Genomic DNA, 18,573 nt, shown 5'->3' on the forward strand with positions numbered 1-18,573 from the left:
TATGGGAGAAATAGCACCATAGAGTGGATGCTGATTTAGAGCATTCACAGCCTCCTGGAGAACATTGCCCCAGCCCTGCAAGGTATTGCCACCTAGTTGCCACCATCATTGAGTCTTCAAAAGGCCATTCCATCGTTCTATCAAGCTAGCTGCTTCAGGGTGACGAGGAACATGGTAAGACCAGTGAATTCCATGAGCTTGTTCCCATTCCTGCACATCATTTGCTGTGAAATGGGTTCCTTGATCAGAAGCAATGCTGTGTGGAATGCCATGGCAGTAGATAACACATTCAGTAAGTCCATGGATGGTGGTTTTGGAAGAAGCATGGGATGCAGGAAATGCAAACCCATATTCAGAGTATGTATCTATTGCAGTTAAAACAAATCGCCCCCTTCCATGGTGGAACTGGTCCAATGCAGTCAACCTACCACCAGGTAGCAGGCTGATCACCTTGGGGAATGGTGCCATATCAGTGGCTAAGTGTGGGTCTCTGCTGTTGGCAGATTGGGCACTCAGCTGTAGCTATAGCCAAGTCAACCTTGGTGAGGGGAAGTCCATGTTGCTGAGCCCATGCATAACTTCCATCCCTCCCTTCATGGCCACTTTGTTCATGAGCCTATTGGGCAATGACAGGAGTGGCTGGGGAAAGAGGCTGAGCATTAGCCATAGAGCGGGTCATCTTATCCACTTGATTATTAAAATCTTCCTCTGCTGAAGTCACCCTCTGGTGAACATTCACGTGGGACACAAATATTTTCATATTTTTTGCCCACTCAGAAACATCTATCCATATACCCTTCCCCCGACTTCTTTGTTACCAATTTTCTGATCACATTCCTCTCACGTCCCTGACCATCCAGACAAACCATTGGCAACAGCCCATGAATCAGTGTACAAATGCACCTCTGGCCATTTCTTCTTCCAAGCAAAATGAACAACCAGGTGCACTGCTTGAAGTTCTGCCCACTGGGAGGATTTGCGCTCACCACTGTCCTTCAGGGATGTCCCAGAAAAGGGCTGCAGTGCTGCAACTGTCCACTTTTGGGTGGTACCTGCATATCATGTGGAACCATCTGTAAACCAGGCCCAAATGTTCTCTTCCTCAGTCAACTGATTGTAGGGAACTCCCCAAGAGGCCAAAGCTGTGGGCTAGAAGAGAGAAGGTAATGTGGCAGGGGTGGTGGACATGGGCATTGGGGCCACTTCCTCATGCAACTTACTGGTGCCTTCAGGACCCACTCAGGCCCTATCTCATATATACCACATCAACTTTATTATAGAGGGCTGCTGTGCATGCCCAATTTTATGGTTTGGTGGGTCAGACAATACCCAGCTCATGATAAGCAACTCAGTTCTCATGGAAACTTGGTGGCCCATGTTTAAGTGTTCAGTCTCTATGAAGGCCCAGTAGCAGGACAAAAGCTGTTTCTCAAAAGTGGAGTAGTTATCTGCAGAGGATGTCAGGGTTTTGCTCCAAAATCCTAAGGGTCTGCATTGTGGTTCTCCTATAGGTGCCTGCCAAAGGCTCCAGAAGGCATCTTTATTTGCCACTGACATTTCCAGCACCGTTGGATCTGCTGGATCATATGGCCGAAGTGGTAGTGCAGCTTGCGCAGCAGCCTGGACTTGTCACAAAGCCTCCTCTTGTTCTGGTCCCCAACCAAAACTAGCAGCTCTTCTAATCACTCAGTAAATGGGCGAGAGTAGCACACTCGGTAAGGGTGTGAGGAATATGTTTGTCTCCAAAATCCAAAGAAGCCAACTAAGTATTTTGCCTCTTTTTTGGTCATAGGAAGGGCCAAATGCAACAGCTAATCCTTCACTTTAGAAGGGATATCTTGACATGTCCCACACCACTGGATATCTAGAAATTTCACTGAGACGGAATTTTTTTTTTTTTGCTGGATTTATCTCCCATCATCTTTCACACAAATGCCTTACCAATAAGTCTAGAGTCATTGCTACTTCTGGCTCACTGGGTCCTACCAACATGATATCATCAATATAATGGACCAATGTGATGTCTTGTGGGAGGGAGAGATGATCAAGATCCCTGTGGACAATAACATGACATAGGGCTGGAGAGTTGATATATCCCTGAGGCAAGACAGTGAAGGTATACTGCTGGCCTTGCCAGCTGACAGCAATCTGTTTCTGGTCATCCTTACTAATAGCAATTGAGAAAAAAGCATTTGCCAGATCCACAGCCGCATACCAGGTACCAGGGGATGTGTTGATTTGTTCAAGCAATGATACCACATCTGGGTCAGTAGCTGCAATTGGAGTCCCCACCTGGTTAAGTTTATGATAATCTACTGTCATCATCCAAGATCCATCTGTTTTCTGTACAGGTCAAATAGAGTTGAATGGGGATGTGGTGGGAATCACCACCCCTGCATCCTTCAAATCCTTGATGGTGGCACTAACCTTTGTACTCCCTCCAGGAAACTGGTATTTCTTTTGTTTTACTATTTTTCTAGGCAGGGGCAGTTCTAGTGGTTTCCACTTAGCCTTTCCAACCATAATAGCCCTCACTACACAAGTCAGGGGTCCAATGTGGGAATTCTGCCAGTTACTGAGTATGTCTATTCCATTTATGCATTTTGGAACTGGGGAAATAACCACAGAATGGGTCAGGGGACCCACTGGACCAACTGTGAGACAATCTGAGCTAAAACTCCATTAATCACCTGATCTCCATAAGCCCCTACTCTGACTGGTGGACAACAGTGACATTTTGGGTTTCCTGGAATTAATGTCACTTCTGAGCCAGTGTCTAATAACCCCTGAATTGTCTGATCACTTTCTTTTCCCCAATGCACAGTTACTCTGGTACAAGGTCATAGATCTCCTTGGGGAAAAGTGGGAGTAAGATTAAGAGTACAAATTTTGGGCAGTTAAACAGGATCCTTCCCCAAGGAGACCTGGCCTCCTCCTCATTCAAGGGACTCTGGGTCTGTAAATTGTCTCAAATCTGGGAATTGCCTAAGGGTCCATGATTCTCTGTGTCTGTAATTTGAATTAGGGTTTTGTTCACTTGACCTATAACTCTTCTGCTTATGCAGATCCAGAAGAAATTTAGTAGACTGCCCATCTATTTCACTTCTAGATACTCCAGGATCTATTAGCCAATTCTATAGCTCTATGCGACTCTTACTATTTTGAGTGCTTTTCTGAATCTGCCTTTCATTGCAGTAGCCACACCCACCTTGTCTTTGCTGATGAACTGCAGATACTTTTCTTTTACTGGACTGAGATCCAATCACCTCAATAATGTTTAAGGATTCTAATTCCATCACAGCCCTCCCTACAGTAATATCTGGACTACAGAGAAGAGCAACCACAGAGCTCTTCAGGGAAGATAGAGTTAGTCTTACAAATTTATTTTTCACAGTCCTGGTTAAAGGTGTGTCCTCTGGACATTCCTGGGGTGGGTGGACAGTTCTCAAAGGGTAAGTCCATTCTAGCACTCCAATCTCTCTAAGCCTTTGAATTCCCTCTTCTACCATATACCAGGACAAATTAGGCATCTCAGCCTCAGACATGCTGGGCCATCTTTTGGTCCACATTTCAGTCAGCCACCCAAACAAACTGTTAGAGCTCTTTCTAACCCCTCAAGCTACAGTGTCGAATCCAGAATCTCTGCTTAGTGGGCCCATATCAGTAAATTTAGTGTGATCCAACTTTATATTCCTTCCACCATTATCCCATACCTTTAGTATCCATTGCCACACATATTCCCCAGATTTCTGTCTATACAAGTTGGAAAACTCAGGCAGTTCTTTCAGAGTATAGCGTAATTCCTCATGGGTCACACTTTGTATTTCACCTTTGGGGGCTTGTGATTTTAGTCTAGTAATAGGTATTGAAGAGAAGAGGGGTGGTGGGTGTGGGTAAGGAGAAGGATTAGAAATGTCTTGCAAGCTACTGAACTGAGGGCATTCCTTTGCGTTTTCTTCTCTAGTGAGACAAGATTAATCTCTTCAGGCATGGCTTAGAGGCAGATTCCTCAGGGCAAGCTAGAGGCTGGGCAGTGCCATGCTGGAGTTTGATTGGTACCTGAATCAGGGCTGGAGGAGGTCCAGACTCCCTGGGGCAGGCTGAAGGCTGGGTGATACAAGGTTGACAAGGTGTGGTCTCCACAGGGCAGGCCAAAGCAGGTTTATCTGGCAAAGTCTCAGCAGAATTTAGGGTTCCAATGTCCCCACCAACATTATCACATGTTTCCTTTTAACTGCAGATACTCTGCATGGTTGAGATTTTAGTTTCTTTTGAAACTCTTCTACTCGTACAGTGAGAGTCTGAGTTTGGTTCTCAGATGTCTCAAGTCTGTGGCTAAAGCAAACAAGATTTTTCTTTCAGAGCACACATAGAAACTTTCACGTCATTCATGTGGCATTGAAGTTGCAAATTTGAAGGCTTTAGCTCATCTCTTTTTTTTTAAAGATTTATTTATTTATCTCCCCTCTCCCCCGCCCCAGTTGTCTGTTCTCTGTGTCTATTTGCTGCGTGTTCTTCTTTGTCCACTTCTGTTGTTGTCAGCAGCACGGGAATCTGTGTTTCTTTTCATTGTGTCATCTTGTTGTGTCAGGTCTCCGTGTGTGTGGCACCATTCCTGGGGAGGCTGCACTTTCTTTTGCACTGGGTGGCTCTCCTTACAGGGTGCACTCCTTGCGCGTGGGGCTCCCCTACGCAGGGGACACCCCTGCGTGGCACGGCACTCCTTGCACGCATCAGCACTGCGCATGGGCCAGCTTCACATGGGTCAAGGAGGCCCGGGGTTTGAACCGCGGACCTCCCATTTGATAGATGGACACCCTAACCACTGCGCCAAGTCTGCTTCCCATCATCTCTTTGTTTTGTAACTGTATCCAGAGTATCTAGGAGGAGACAGCCAACATCATTATACCATTTGACTCCACAAAACTGTTAAGATGTTGAAAACACTCTCACCCAGATCCTTGCCTCTTAGAAGCATGGAAGTAGAGGAATCCAGTGTTGACATTTTGTGTATCTCCATTGCCAACTCACATTGTGGACTGTTAGTGTCTTCGTTATTGGAAAGGGAGTCATCAGTACCCTTGAGTCCAATTAGAGTAGAAAGCCAATTGCAAAACTCCCAGAACCGCCTCAGAAATCCCATGTTTAACTCTGTTCCTCAAGAACCACTCGTGGTACAAAGCTGTATTAGTCAGGAACCTCTAGGGAACATAATCAACAGGAGATATCTATATATAGTATGATACTTTATAAGAGTCTCTCATGTGACCGTGGGGATGCACAAGTCCAGGTTCCGCAGGCAGGCTGCAACCAGGGGCTCTGATGAAAGTCCTGTGAAGGTCCTTGATGAGTTTCTGGGAGGCCTTGGCTGTCCAAAGACGAGCTGGGAAATTCTCCCTGAATGCTGAAATAGCTTTCCCCTTTAAGGCTTTCAAGTGATTGGATAAAACATCATTCATTGCTGACGGCAATCTCCCTGGTTGATCGTAGATGTAACCAGCCATCTATGCAGTAAACTCCCTGATGACTAAAGCCCATAAATGTCCTTGTATTACAATTAGCCCAGCGCTTGCTTGACCAAACAATTGGGCACAATTACCTGTCCAAATTGACACATTAGCCTAACCATCACATTCACTGACTAACTCTTTGATCTAGTTATCTTCATTCATCGATTTCCTTACTTCATTTTTCACCAACTTTCAAATTACTAAAATCTCTTATTTTCTCCTACTTCATCATTGCAATTGCTCTTTTCAAGGCCACCGATAACCAGCATTTTGCTAAATATATAGGACATCTTCAAGGCTTATCAGCATCATTTGACACCATAGATCCCTTCCTTGTACTTAGAACATTCTCTTCCTTGTGCTCTTATGGCACTCTCCTAATTTTCCTATTGATTTTACAACCTAAATTTGCTTAAATATCCCTTACTTCTTTCCTATAATATCTAATAGACTAGTAAAAATAAGATGAAGAATAACTACTATTAATTGAAGGTTTACCATCTGGCAAGCATTGTTATAAGCATTATATACACAACCCCTTATCTAATCAACACAACAGGCCTATATTATAGATTAGAAAACTGAAAGTTAGAGAGGGTCAATGATCTTTTAATAGATTTTAATCCAGTCTAACTCCCCTACACCATACCATCTCCCACACTGAAGATGCCTATAGAAATTGCTTAGTCAGTATCCATTGATTAACCAAAATGAACCTCTAAAAAAAGAACTTTAACTTGCCATTTTGCTATGTGAGATTATAGCTAATGTTAGTTGAATTTAAGAACAATCCATTTTTAAGTGGTAAAAATGCATAATTAGCTATCAAAAGCGGCACATAGTAGTACATTTATAATTGCTAGCTACATCTTCACAAGGAAGGTATCTATTAAGAAGTCTAGAATAATTATGCATAATGAGAATCCTTACCTATAAAAACATCATGAATAGTGCTGTTCTGTGATAACCTTGATAGATTTCCATTTTCTGTAGGTGTTTGAAATACTCCAGAAACTGTGAAATTATGATAACTGTAGTAGACCCTATGTTTGTCCCATAGTATGAATTCTGGAATAGCTGAATATAGAGAACGTGAAGCTAAAAAACTGTGACTAGGGACATCTAACGTAAAGTCCTGGGACAGCCACTGTTCTGAATCTTCATTATATATCACGAAGTAAAGCTTTTTGTTGGAAGTACATATAATGCAGTAACTTAATATCAAGACAAATTCCAAAGGGTGTGTCAAATATTCCAGATTGTGTATAGCCAGAGTAGCAGTTGGTGATAGATCTAGAATAGTTTTCAGCTCATTAGTGGTTGTTAATTTCACAAATACAAGAGAAGCATAGTTAAGGTAAATTTCATTTTCTGTCCAGACTGCGAAGGTGCTTCTTCTTCCTTTAGACTGTGACAAAATTGAAAATAATTAGAAAAATCTTTGATTTTAGGGACAGTTATAACAATTCCTATCTTCTAATTTGCTACTCTTAAAAAACAAAAGGTAGTAATACTAAGATTTAATTCTGTTTTATCATACTTCTGAATAATACTTTAGGCATAGAAATATATTACATATGGCCATAAAAATAAATTATTCTTTTGTATATTATTATGTTTCCATCAGTAGGGATAATGAATATTAACTCCATTTAAACTTCTCAGAGAGCATCATCCCTCTCTTTCCTTACTTATTTATCCATTCTAGAGGAGTGTCCCTTTGACCTTGATGTTTAGTAAATATAAGGACATCCCAAACATTAGATTATTTTTAGAATTCTAGGTTTCTTGGGCATCAGGTAAGAAGTGGGAATTTAAAACCTTAGACAGTCAGTACTACAGTCTAATAGAGAGGAAAACCATTCAGAGGATGCTATGTCAGAGATTCAGTGGGCCTAACTTCACTTAGCCCCAACCCTTCTTCTACCTCTCTCCCTCCTCCCTACCTGCTTCTCATTCTTAGAAATGTAATTCATATGTTTATGACCATCAAAGAAAGAGACAATTTAGGGCAAAAATCATTTTACTAAATGAAGAATCAATTTAAAGCCTAAAGTTTATATTGGTTTACAGATTTGCTGGAAACAAGTGTTTCATACAATTCTCACAGGGGAAATAAGTTAGAAATAATCATTTAAACAACCTTTGAGAGTAGGATGTAGAATGTCATATTAAATTGCCACTCTTACTCTACCAACCAAAACAAGACCAATAAGCAAGAAAATTATAGTTTTTTTAAAGAAACACGAAAGAGCTAACAACCAAAAGGAAATAAATTCATAAAGTGATAAACTTTTGATAGAAGAGACCTATAGCTATTCCTGTTCTTGGCAGGGGGATGGGTGGAGGAATCCATCATAGACAGGAATAAGGAGAAGTTAGCCAAAATTTTAGCAAACCATTTAGGGCTGCCTGTTGGCTGGCATGCAAAATGAGAATTCCCAAGAGTCCCAGCCACAGGGTGAGTCTTCTCCCACCCACAGTCATTTTCCCATTGAAAGGGTGCTTAGGCATTAGAGGGAGGACTTGGCGAAGATAGGGGAACAGACATCACTCTGAGGCATTCAGGGCCTCTCCCAAATGTAAGGCAATGACCCTCCAAAGGCAGGGAGAGAGCAAGCCATCAGGCAGGAGAGCTGAGAGAGTTCCATCAGAGGCCTTCTGGGCTCTCAGCTACCATGGGCTGGGGGAGAGTGGGAAGCCTGTGAAACCCCTATCTGACGCATACTTGCCATTTACCCAGAGTGTGATGTAGTCTCTCTGCCACGACTGGGGACAAGGAAGCAGAAGGGGAGAGAGGGAAAGAGGGAGAGTGTAAGATCTTCAAGGCCCTGAAAGCCAAGGGCAGATGAGAGAAAGAAAAAAATTCCTTAATGACCAAAAGCTAAGCTCTAAAGCAGAGAGAACTCTTTCAGAGTTTGGAAAGTTGATGACTCAGCTGTAAAGTATGAAGAGATCTCCAGAATCTTACCAGTGCTGATATTCCAAGCCTGGTTAAAGAGACAGTATCTGTGATAAAAATGCTAAAGGACCTAGTGGAAAATTTGGGCAACATGAGTGAAGAGATAGAGAATTTCAGCCAAGATATAGAAATTATTAAAAAGAACCAGGGGATAAATATAGAACTGCCATATTATCCAGCAAGTCCTTTACTAGGAATATATCCAGAAGAACTAAAAATTGAAACAAACAGATGTCTGCACACTGATGTTCATAGTGGCATTATTCACAATTGCCAAAAGATGAAAACAACCCAAATGTCCATCAACCAATGAATGGATAAACAAAATGTGGTATACACATATGATGGAATACTATGCTGCAGTAAGAAGAAATGAAGTTGGGATACATGATAACATGAATGAATCTTGAAGATATTATGCTAAGCAAGCCAGACAAAAGAAAAAATATTACATGGTCTCATAATATGAGCTAAATATGAAGAATAAACACATGGATTTGAAACCTAGAGTAGTAATAACCTAATAGGTTATTAGGAGATAAGAGGAGGGTTGAGAAGAACTACTGATGCTTAATGTATACAGAAGTTTTAATTAACTTGACTGTAAAAGTATGGAAATGGATGGAGTTGATGGTAACACATTATAGTGAGTAGGAAGCAGCTGGTTTATAAATGGGATTGTGGCTGAAAAGGGTAGTCTAGGGATGTAAATGTCAATTGAAATAAATCTAGAAAATATTCTAGGGCCTGAATAACACAGTGAATCCACAGGTGGATAACAATTGTCAGATGCAAGAGTGTACTTCTATGAACTAGAGCCCATCATTGTTGCAGGGTGGTGGGAATGTGGAGAAGCATGGGAAAAATAACAACTGGTGTGACCTATGGACTGTGGTTAACAGCAATACTATAATATTCTGACATCAATGCCAAAGATGTACTGTGTCAATAATGGGGGAGTATGGAAAAAGTGTGCCAAATGTACACTATGGACCATGGTTGGTGGTAATAGTCTGATAATATTATCACATAATCTGTAACACAGTGGGGTGTGTTGGTGAAGGGGTGCTGTATGGGAATTCTACACATGTGCATGACTGTTTTGTAAGTTTTGTAGCAAAAATATATTTAAAAAATAATTGGGTGGGTTGGGGGAAAAATACACCAAATGTAAGATATAGACTATAGTTAGTAGTAATATTTTGATGATGCTCTTGCATAGTTTGTAAAAAATGTTTCACAATAATGCAAGGTGTTGGTGGAGGGGTGAGGTATGGGATCTCTGTATGATGTTATGCATGTCTATTTTGTAAGTTCACAACTTTTACTGTACACTTACTGTTTATGCATGTTCATGTATGAATGATACACTTGAATAAAAAAATTTTTTTTTACAAAAGGGAACCAGGGAAGTGGAGGTAGCTCAAGAGGCTGGGCACCTGCTTTCCATGTATATGGTCCTCAGTTCATTCCCTGGTACCTCCTAAAAACAAACGAACAGACAAAAGAAAAACCAAATGAAAATGATAGAAATAAAAAAAAAATAGGATATCAGAAATAAATTGGGAGATCCGCGGTTCAAACCCCAGGACTCCTTGACCCATGTGCAGCTGACCCACACGCAGTGCTAATGCGTGCAAGGAGTGCTGTGCCACACAGGGGTGTCCCTGCGTAGGAGAGCCCCACGCACAAGGAGTGCGTCTCATAAGGAGAGCCGCCCAGCGCGAAAGAAAGAGCTGCCTCCCCAGGAATGGCGTCGCACACACGGAGAGCTGAAACAACAAGATGACACAATAAAAACAGACACAGATTTCCATGCTACTGACAACAAAGTAAGGCAGATAAAGAAGAACACACAGCAAAATGGACACAGAGAACAGACAACTGGGGTGGGGTGGGGGGAAAGGGAGAGGGAATAAAATAAATAAATCTTAAAAAAAAAGAAATAAAATATAAACAGAATTAAGAGCAGACTAGAAAAAGAAGATGAAAGAGGCAATAAACTTGAAGCTAGATTAATACCATATATACAAACTGAAATACAAAGAACAAAAAAACAGAGTGAAAAAAATGAAGAGAGCGTCTGATATCTGTTAGGCAATACCAAATAGTTCAACATATATGTATTTGGAGTTCCAAAAGAAAAGGAAAAATGGAATGGTGTATATAAAATATTTGAAGAAATATTGGCCAAAGAACACTCTCAAATTAATGAAAGACATCAATCCAGAAATCTGATAAGCTGAGTTGAGCCTCAAGAAGGATAAATACAAAGGAAATGACATCTAGACACATAATCAGATTGTTGAAAATCACAGATAATGAGCAAATCTTAAAAGCAGCTATAGGGAAAAGACACATTACATCCATGAGAACAATGGTACAAATAGTGTCTGGCTTCCAACCACAAATGATGGAGGCCATAAGATAAAAGAATGATATCTTTATAAATTGCTAAAACAACAATGACAACAAAACAGCTCTCAATTATAATTCTATATTCAGTAAAAAATGTCTTTCAAAAATGAAGGTGAAGGGGAAGTGGTTGTGGCTCAATCAGCTGGGCTCCCCTCTACCATATGTGAGGCCCTGGGTTCACATCCCAGGGCCTCCTTGTGAAGGCAGGCTCGCCTGCAAGTCCCGTGGAGTGCCACCCAGCCCACAAGCGCTGCAGAGAGCCAACTCAGCAAGGTTTACGCAACAAAAAGGGAGACAAGTAAAAAACGCAGAAGAGCACGCAGCAAATGGACACAGAGAGCAGACAGCAAGCAAAAAGCTGCAAGGGGGGGATAAAAAAATAAAAATATTAAGAAAATAACATTAAAAAAATGAAGGTGAAAAACAGACATTCTTTATACAGACAAATGGTGAGAGAACTTGCGCTGCAAGAAATTAAGAAAAAAAATTCTTCACACTGCATGAACTCCAGGTCTGCACAAAGAAATAACACACACCCAGGAAGACACATATCAAAGCTCTTTACTTTTCTTTTTCTTTCATTTTTCCTTTTTCTTTCTCTATCTCATCTATCTTTATGATAACTGACTTTTTGAAGCAAAAATATTAACAATGTATTTAGGGATTTATAACATATAGTAGAAGAGAAATATGAGACAAAAACACAAAGTGTGGGTGGATGTAAATAGAATTATATAGTTACATTGTTGTGAAATGGTATAATATTATTTAAAAGTTAATTCTGGCAAGTTAAAGATGACTAGTGTACAGGTCATTGCAGCTATGAAAAAATAGATTAAAAAAATCAACACAGAAGTTAACCTCAAAATACTAAAAAATATATAATTCATCCAAAAGAGACAAGAAAGGAAAAATAAAGGGACAAGGACAAATGGCATAAATAGAAAACAAATATCAAGATGGTGGACTTAAACCCAACAGAAAAGTTGATTAAATACTCATGTTTTAGTTTCCTAGACTGCTAAGGCCAATACCATGAAATAGGTTTGCTTAAACAATGGGAATTTATTTGCTCACAATTTTGAAGCCAGAAAAATGTCCACATCAAGGCATCATCAAGGCGATGCTTTCTCCTCAAAGACTGTGGCGTTCTGAGCTGGTAATCCTTGGTTCCTCTATCACACGGCAATGTACATGGCTGCATCTTCTGGTCTCTTCATTCTCTTCCAGGTTCCATTTCAGCTTCTTGCTTCCTGTGACTTTCTGTCTCTCTCTGTTTGAATTTCATTCTCTTATAAAGGATTCCAGTAATAAGATTATGACCCATCCTGACTGAGGTGGGCCACAACTTAACTGAAACAGCCTCATCAAAAGGTCCTACTTACAATAGGTTCACATCCATAGGAATGGATAAATTTGTGAACAGGTTTTTCTTGGGTACATAGAGCTTCAAACCATCACACTCTGATTTAAAGGCAGAGGTTGTCACACTGGATAAAAAGCAAGACCCACCTGAATGAGTCTATAAGAAATACTACACACCTTCAATATCAAGTGGCAGACATACTGATAATAAAAGAGTAGAAAAATTTATCATATACATGCTAATCATAACAAAGCTGACATGGCTATATTATTATATATAAATAAAGCCATGATGAAATATCACTTCACAACCACTAAAAGTGTTTAAGTATAAAAGGTTGGATATGCCAAAGGTTGACAAGATGTGCAACCACTATGGAAAAAATTGCTATAAATATTTTTATGTCTTAATTACTATGCTTTACAATAAATCTTGATTTGTGGTCAAAGAAAGACTGTGCTACCTCAGCCTTTCCCAACCCTCAGCTCTTAATTCTTTCACATGTATTTTAAAATCAGTTTATTGAGTTCCACAAAATAACTTGCTTGGATATTGATTGGAACTGCAGTAAATCTGGAGATGGGAAGAATTGAAATTTTTATAATATCTTATATTGCTAGTCATGAACATGGTATAGCTATCCATTTATTTAGGTCTTCTTTAACATCTTTTTAAAAATAATGATGTATTTTTACTTCAACATAAAATGGAAATATGGAGGATATTTTCATGTATTTCCTGAAGATGAAAATGACTACATCTGAGATAAGAAAAAAGACAGTTTAGGATTATCAGCAGATTTGAAATGAAAGAAAAAAGAATTTCTGAGCATGAAGACATAGCACGAGAAACTATCCAAAATGAAATACAGAGAGAAAAAAGAAAAAGAATAGAAAAGAGCATCTGTGAGCTGTGAGACAATTTCAAGCAGCCTAATATGCATGTACTTGGAATCCCTGAAGGAGAGGAGGAGGGACTTTCCAAATTTGATTAAATTAAAATCTAAAGATCCAAAAAGCTCAACAAACTCCAAGCACCAGAAACATAAAGGAAACTATACCAAGGAACATAATCAAATTGCACAAAACCAATGTTAAAAAAAAGAAATCTTCAAGCAGCCAGAGTACAACATGGTGCATACATGGGTCATCTTCCCATCCGCTGTGAACACTGAGCTCTGTTCCTCAGTTGTTTTAGTTGGTTCTTTCCCCAGACATGGATAGTTTCCTGACATGTGTGCACTTAGTACTCTGTCAAATCCATGAGAGGACACTATGCAAATTTCTGGAATTCTGTGCACAGCTCTCTCATCTTTGATATTCTGCCTTGCAAATTCTGGCCACCTTGAATTATTTTAGTGTGTTGTTTAATTTCCAAGAATTTAGGTGATTCAGATATATTTCTGTTACTGATTTGTAGTTTAATCAATTATGGTTAGAGAATATACTTTGTATGACTAAAATTCTTTAAATTTGTTAAGGTTTGTTTTATGACTCAGTATATGGTCTATCTTGTTAAATGTTCCATGTGCACTTGTCAAGAATATGTATTCTATGTTGTCAAGTAGAGTGCTCTATAAATGTCAATTAGATTTAGTTGGTTGTTCAGTTCTTCTATTCCTGTATTTATTTTGTCTACTTGTTCTATCTTCAACTATAATTGGAGTTTTGCCCATTCCTTCTTTCAATTCCATCCACTTTTATATAGTTACATAAAATATATGTTGTATTTTAATTTTCATTCAGTTAAAATAATTTCTAATTTGCCTTGAGACTTCTTTATCCAAAGGGTTATTTAGAAGTGTGTTTTTAAATTTTCAAGTATTTCAGGGTTTATCATATATATTTGTTTTTCTCGATTGCTAGTTTGCATGATTTCTATTCTTTTAAATTTGCTGAAGTTTGTTTTGTGTTGTAAAATATGGTCTATCTTTGTTAACATTCTATGTCTTCTTGAAATGAATATATTTCCTGCTCTTATTGGGTGTAGTATTCTATAAATGCTATTTAGGTCTAGTTGGCTAATAGTGTTTTTCAGGTTCAGAGTTTTTTCTGTAAAGGGTCAGAAAGTAAATATTTTAGGATTCTGCAGACCACATATTTTCTGTTGCACCTCTACATTAGTGCTATAGTTGTGCAAAAGCAGCCATGGAAGATAAATACACAAATGAGCATGGTTGTGTTTCATTCACTAAAACTTTCTTTATAAAACAGGTGGCAGGCTAGATTTGGATGATGGGCCATAATTTGCTGAACCTTGGTCTTGCTTGTGTCTCCTACATCCTTGCTACTTCTTTTAGCTGTTACTGAAAATTATGTTTTGAATTCTCCAAATAAATTTGTAGATTTATCTATTTCTTACTTCAGTTCAATCAATTATTGCTTCATATATTTTGAAGCTCTCTTGTTAGATGCATACATATTTAGGATTGTTAAGTCTTTTTGGTGAATTAACCCTTTTCTCCCTGATAATTTTCCTACTTTGTCTGACATTAATATAGCCTCTCTTACTTTCTTTTATTTGCACCGTATATCCTTTTCCAATCTTTTACTTTTAATCCACCTGTTTGACTATATTTAAAATGGGCTCTTTATAGAAAGCAAATAGTTTGGTCTTGCTTTTTTTATCCATCTGACAATCTCTGCCTTTTAATTGGTGTTTTTAGACAATTTATATCTCATGTAGTCATTGATATGTTTAGATTCAGGTCTACCATTTTATCATTTTCTTCTTGTCTCCTCTGTTTCTTGCTCTTCTGTTTCACTTTTCAGCCTTCTTTCTGATTATTTGAATTTTTAATATTCCATTTTAATTTGTCTATCTTGTCTAATTTTCTTAGTGGTTGCTCTATGGAGTACAATTTCATACTTAACTTTTGATAGCCTAGTTATAATTAATATTTTAACATTCCTAGTGGAGTGTAGGAACCTCACCATCAAATATGACACTTAATTCTTTCCCATTTATGTTGTAATTGTCATATGTATTATATTAATAGTCATTAAAACCCCACCAGACAATGTTATAATTTTTGCTTTTACCTGTCATACATATTTTAAGGAAATTTAGGATATACAAATAGTCTATTGGGTTTACTCCAAACCGTTTGTTGCTCCTTTTACTATTCTGTTTTAAAGTTCCTGTGCGGTCACCCCTCGGGCTGAAGTGTGGTTTGCTGGCCTGGCGGGGGAGCAGCCGCGGCAGGCCAAGCCGCTGCCCCCATAATAGGGTGGCTGGTCGGACTCACCGCCACCCCTGAAGGGAGCTCGGCATGGGCGCAGAGTGCCCTCGGGTCTCCCCTTCTCGGCAGCCATGCTTCCGCGGCCGCCCCTCCTCCCGGATGGCGCCACACGATGCCTGTGGGGCGGCACCCTTCTTCTTCTTTCTCCCTGCGCAGGCGCAGGGCGGAAAATTCCAGTCTGCCCTTTTCCCCTCCCCCGACAGCAGCAACAGCCAGGCGTGGGCGGAAAAATCCAGTCTGCCCTTTTCCCTCCCCCCGACAGCAGCAACAGCCAGGCGTGGGCGGGAAACTCAAGTCTGCCCTCTACCCCAGCAACAGCAGCCACCAATCACTAAGCCCTGCCACTTCCCCCAGCAACAGCAACAGCCAATCCCTAATCACCACCCCTCCCCCGTCCAGTACCGCCCACTGACCTTTCGCCGGCAACCAATCAGAACAGGGCGTGGCTTCGACCAATCAGCCTTCCCCAGCCCCTATAAAACTGTTGCCTCTCCCTCAATAAAGTGGACTTGCGTGTTTACCTTGTCTCCGCGGTAGTTTTTCTGCCGTGCGCCCTCCAGTCCCGAGAGCCCCCGACAAGGGCCTGGCCTCCCTTGTCCCCAGTTCGTCGCCTGCTTCTCCGGGCGACCCCTTCGTCGCCGGCTTTGCCGGGCGACCCCGTCAGCCGAACCGCGCAACCCCTGTGAGACCGACCCCTCGTCTGCTGCCGGACCGACCCCTCGTCCCAAGTGGGACCGACCCCTCGTCCCAAGTGGGACCGACCCCTCGTCCCAAGCGGGACCGACCCCTCGTCCAAAGCTGGACTGACCCCTCGTCCGCAGCCAGACCCCACCTCTACTGACCGAGCAAGCCGCCGCAGCTGGCGCCCAATGTGGGGCCAAGCAACCCCACCACAGCCTCACTCCATAACCTGGCGGCCCCCCCCCCCTCCTCTCACCTTGGGGCTTCTCTCGTGCAACATTGCTGCTACCTGAGCCTTGGCTACCTCATATGATCCACGGCGGTCTGGGAGAATCGCTGGATGGCTTTCTCCTTCCATGTCGGGGGCTTATACCGACCCGCTACGATTAAGAGGAGCCTTGGATTTCTCGGGAGCGCGCGCTTGCACGTCTGAAGTAACCCTACCACAGCCCTACGCCCTCCTCTCTTCTCACCCCTATCTTTTCGCTCTGCATTGCTGCTCCTGAACCTTGGCGACCTCATACGATCCACGGCGGTCTGGGAGAATCACTGGATGGCTTTCTCCTTCCATGTCGGGGGCTTATACCGACCCGCTATGATTAAGAGGCGCCAATAAAACTCTCAGGAGCGCGTGCCTGAGTACCTCCACCCCTGCCTTCACCTCTGCCTCCTCCCCTCCGCGCTTGCTCCTCTTTGCCTTGCTCCACTGCTCATCGTTTCGCCTTCCCCTCGTCGGGGCCTTCCTTTGGCCCGTGACCACCGTCGGAGCCCCACCGGCTCCGACCCCTCGTCTCACCGCGCACCTCGGCTCCCATCGCCGCGCTCTCAAGGTAAGGGCCCCTTTTCTTATCAGCTCCAAAAGGCCATTAGCAATGGGTAACATCCTTTCTGCTAAGCAAGCCCCGCAAGTTCGGGCCCTCGCCGGTCTCCTAGACACTCACCGGTGTAAGATCTCTTTGAAACAGCTTCAAGTATATTGGGACCTTCTTCTCCCCTTTAATCCGTGGCTTACCACGTGTCAGCTCTGGGACCCGGATACCTACACTCGCCTTATAGATAGGGTCACTTCTGCTGTGGAGCAGGAAGGTAAAAGATTCCCTCCTGGCTTATTACCGGCGCTTTTTACCATCCGCACCTGCCTTCAAGGCGCCCCTACCATCAACTACCCCCGGCCGCGCCACCGCCGCCGCCGCGATTGTCAGGACGACGACCTTAACAGGGATCCTGATCGGGATCCTGATGCCGGCTCCGACTCTGACTCTGAGTCGCTTGTCGAGCGCCTTAATAACGCGCTCGAAGATTGTCCCCCTAAACAGTGTAATCTTGCAGTGCCAAGTGCCGGTGAAGATGGCGAACTTCTGCCTTCTTCCTCGCTCGAAAAGGGGAAGTACTCCCAAGATGGCGGGCTTCCGCCTTTTTCGCCATCTGAAAAGGGGAAGCATTCTCAAGATGGCGGACCTCCGCCTTCTTCCTCGCTCGAAAAGGGGAGGTCCCTTTACCCCTCCCTCCCCCCGGCGACTTCCTGCCTGAGTGGGCCGGAAGCTCCCTCCCCGTCATTTTACCCCTCCACGCAGGGCGGCCCACAGCCATTTTGTAACACTGCATGGGCAATGGCTCCTCTCGCGCCCTCCTCACCAGCGGCCCCCCCCCGGCTCTGCCTCCCCCGGGCGGCCCCCTCCATCCGATCCGTGGCAAGCTGCCGCACGCGCGGCCCCTTCTGGCCTATTTTTGGACCCGTATTCCTCCCCCGCCGGGGCACCTCCACCTACCTCCCCGCCACCTCTGCAGCGGATGTCCCGCAGGGAACGGCGCCAAATGCGAGTGATCCAGCACCAACTGAGCCAGCTCACCCTCCACCCCGAGAGACAACCATCCAACCCTGAAGTCCGTTCGCTGCTCGCACTTTACCGTCAGTGCAGACGCCGCAACCCTCACCGTGCTGGCGAGCCAATTAACATAGTCTCTCTCCTTAGCTATCAGCGACTCGCCACTGCTGAGGACACCCCTCCCACTTCATCTTCTCAGCCTCCTCCTACCCGACCTCTTCCTGCTCACTCTTCCCGCAGGTACCCCAAGTCTTCTGTAACCGCAGCCCCCCATGCCGCCATCGCTCTCGGGAAGCTCCAGCCCCACTAAATGGCCCGCAACCCGCTTTCCCCGGCCCGCGGCCTGCTTTCTAGCATCTAATCACGTTTCTGCTTTTGCCTCCCTATACTTCTGCGGAGCTTCCTCCTGTCTCGACCTCTCTCCTCTTCTCAGCCATCCAAAGCATCCCTTCTCGTCCCCCGCCCCCCTCCTTTTTTTGCTTGAACCCCCATTGCGTTGCAGATTGGGCCGCCCCATGTCAGCCCGCCCCGTTAACATCGGCCTCTCTCGCGCCCGTGGAGACTTTGGC

The 18,573-nt window shown here is 42.9% G+C and overlaps 1 protein-coding gene across 1 annotated transcript in view; it reads right to left on the bottom strand.

Moving 5' to 3' along the window:
- CATSPERE (catsper channel auxiliary subunit epsilon) overlaps positions 1 to 18,573 on the bottom strand; it is a 270,064-nt gene that overhangs the window by 129,358 nt on the left and 122,133 nt on the right. The window contains exon 10 of the mRNA XM_058309404.1: positions 6,441 to 6,918. Within this exon, the coding sequence (XP_058165387.1) occupies positions 6,441 to 6,918 (478 nt within the window). The remainder of the gene's footprint in view (positions 1 to 6,440; positions 6,919 to 18,573) is intronic.

Source organism: Dasypus novemcinctus, chromosome 13 (assembly GCF_030445035.2).
Source record: "Dasypus novemcinctus isolate mDasNov1 chromosome 13, mDasNov1.1.hap2, whole genome shotgun sequence".
In the NCBI taxonomy this organism is placed as follows: Eukaryota; Metazoa; Chordata; class Mammalia; order Cingulata; family Dasypodidae; genus Dasypus; species Dasypus novemcinctus.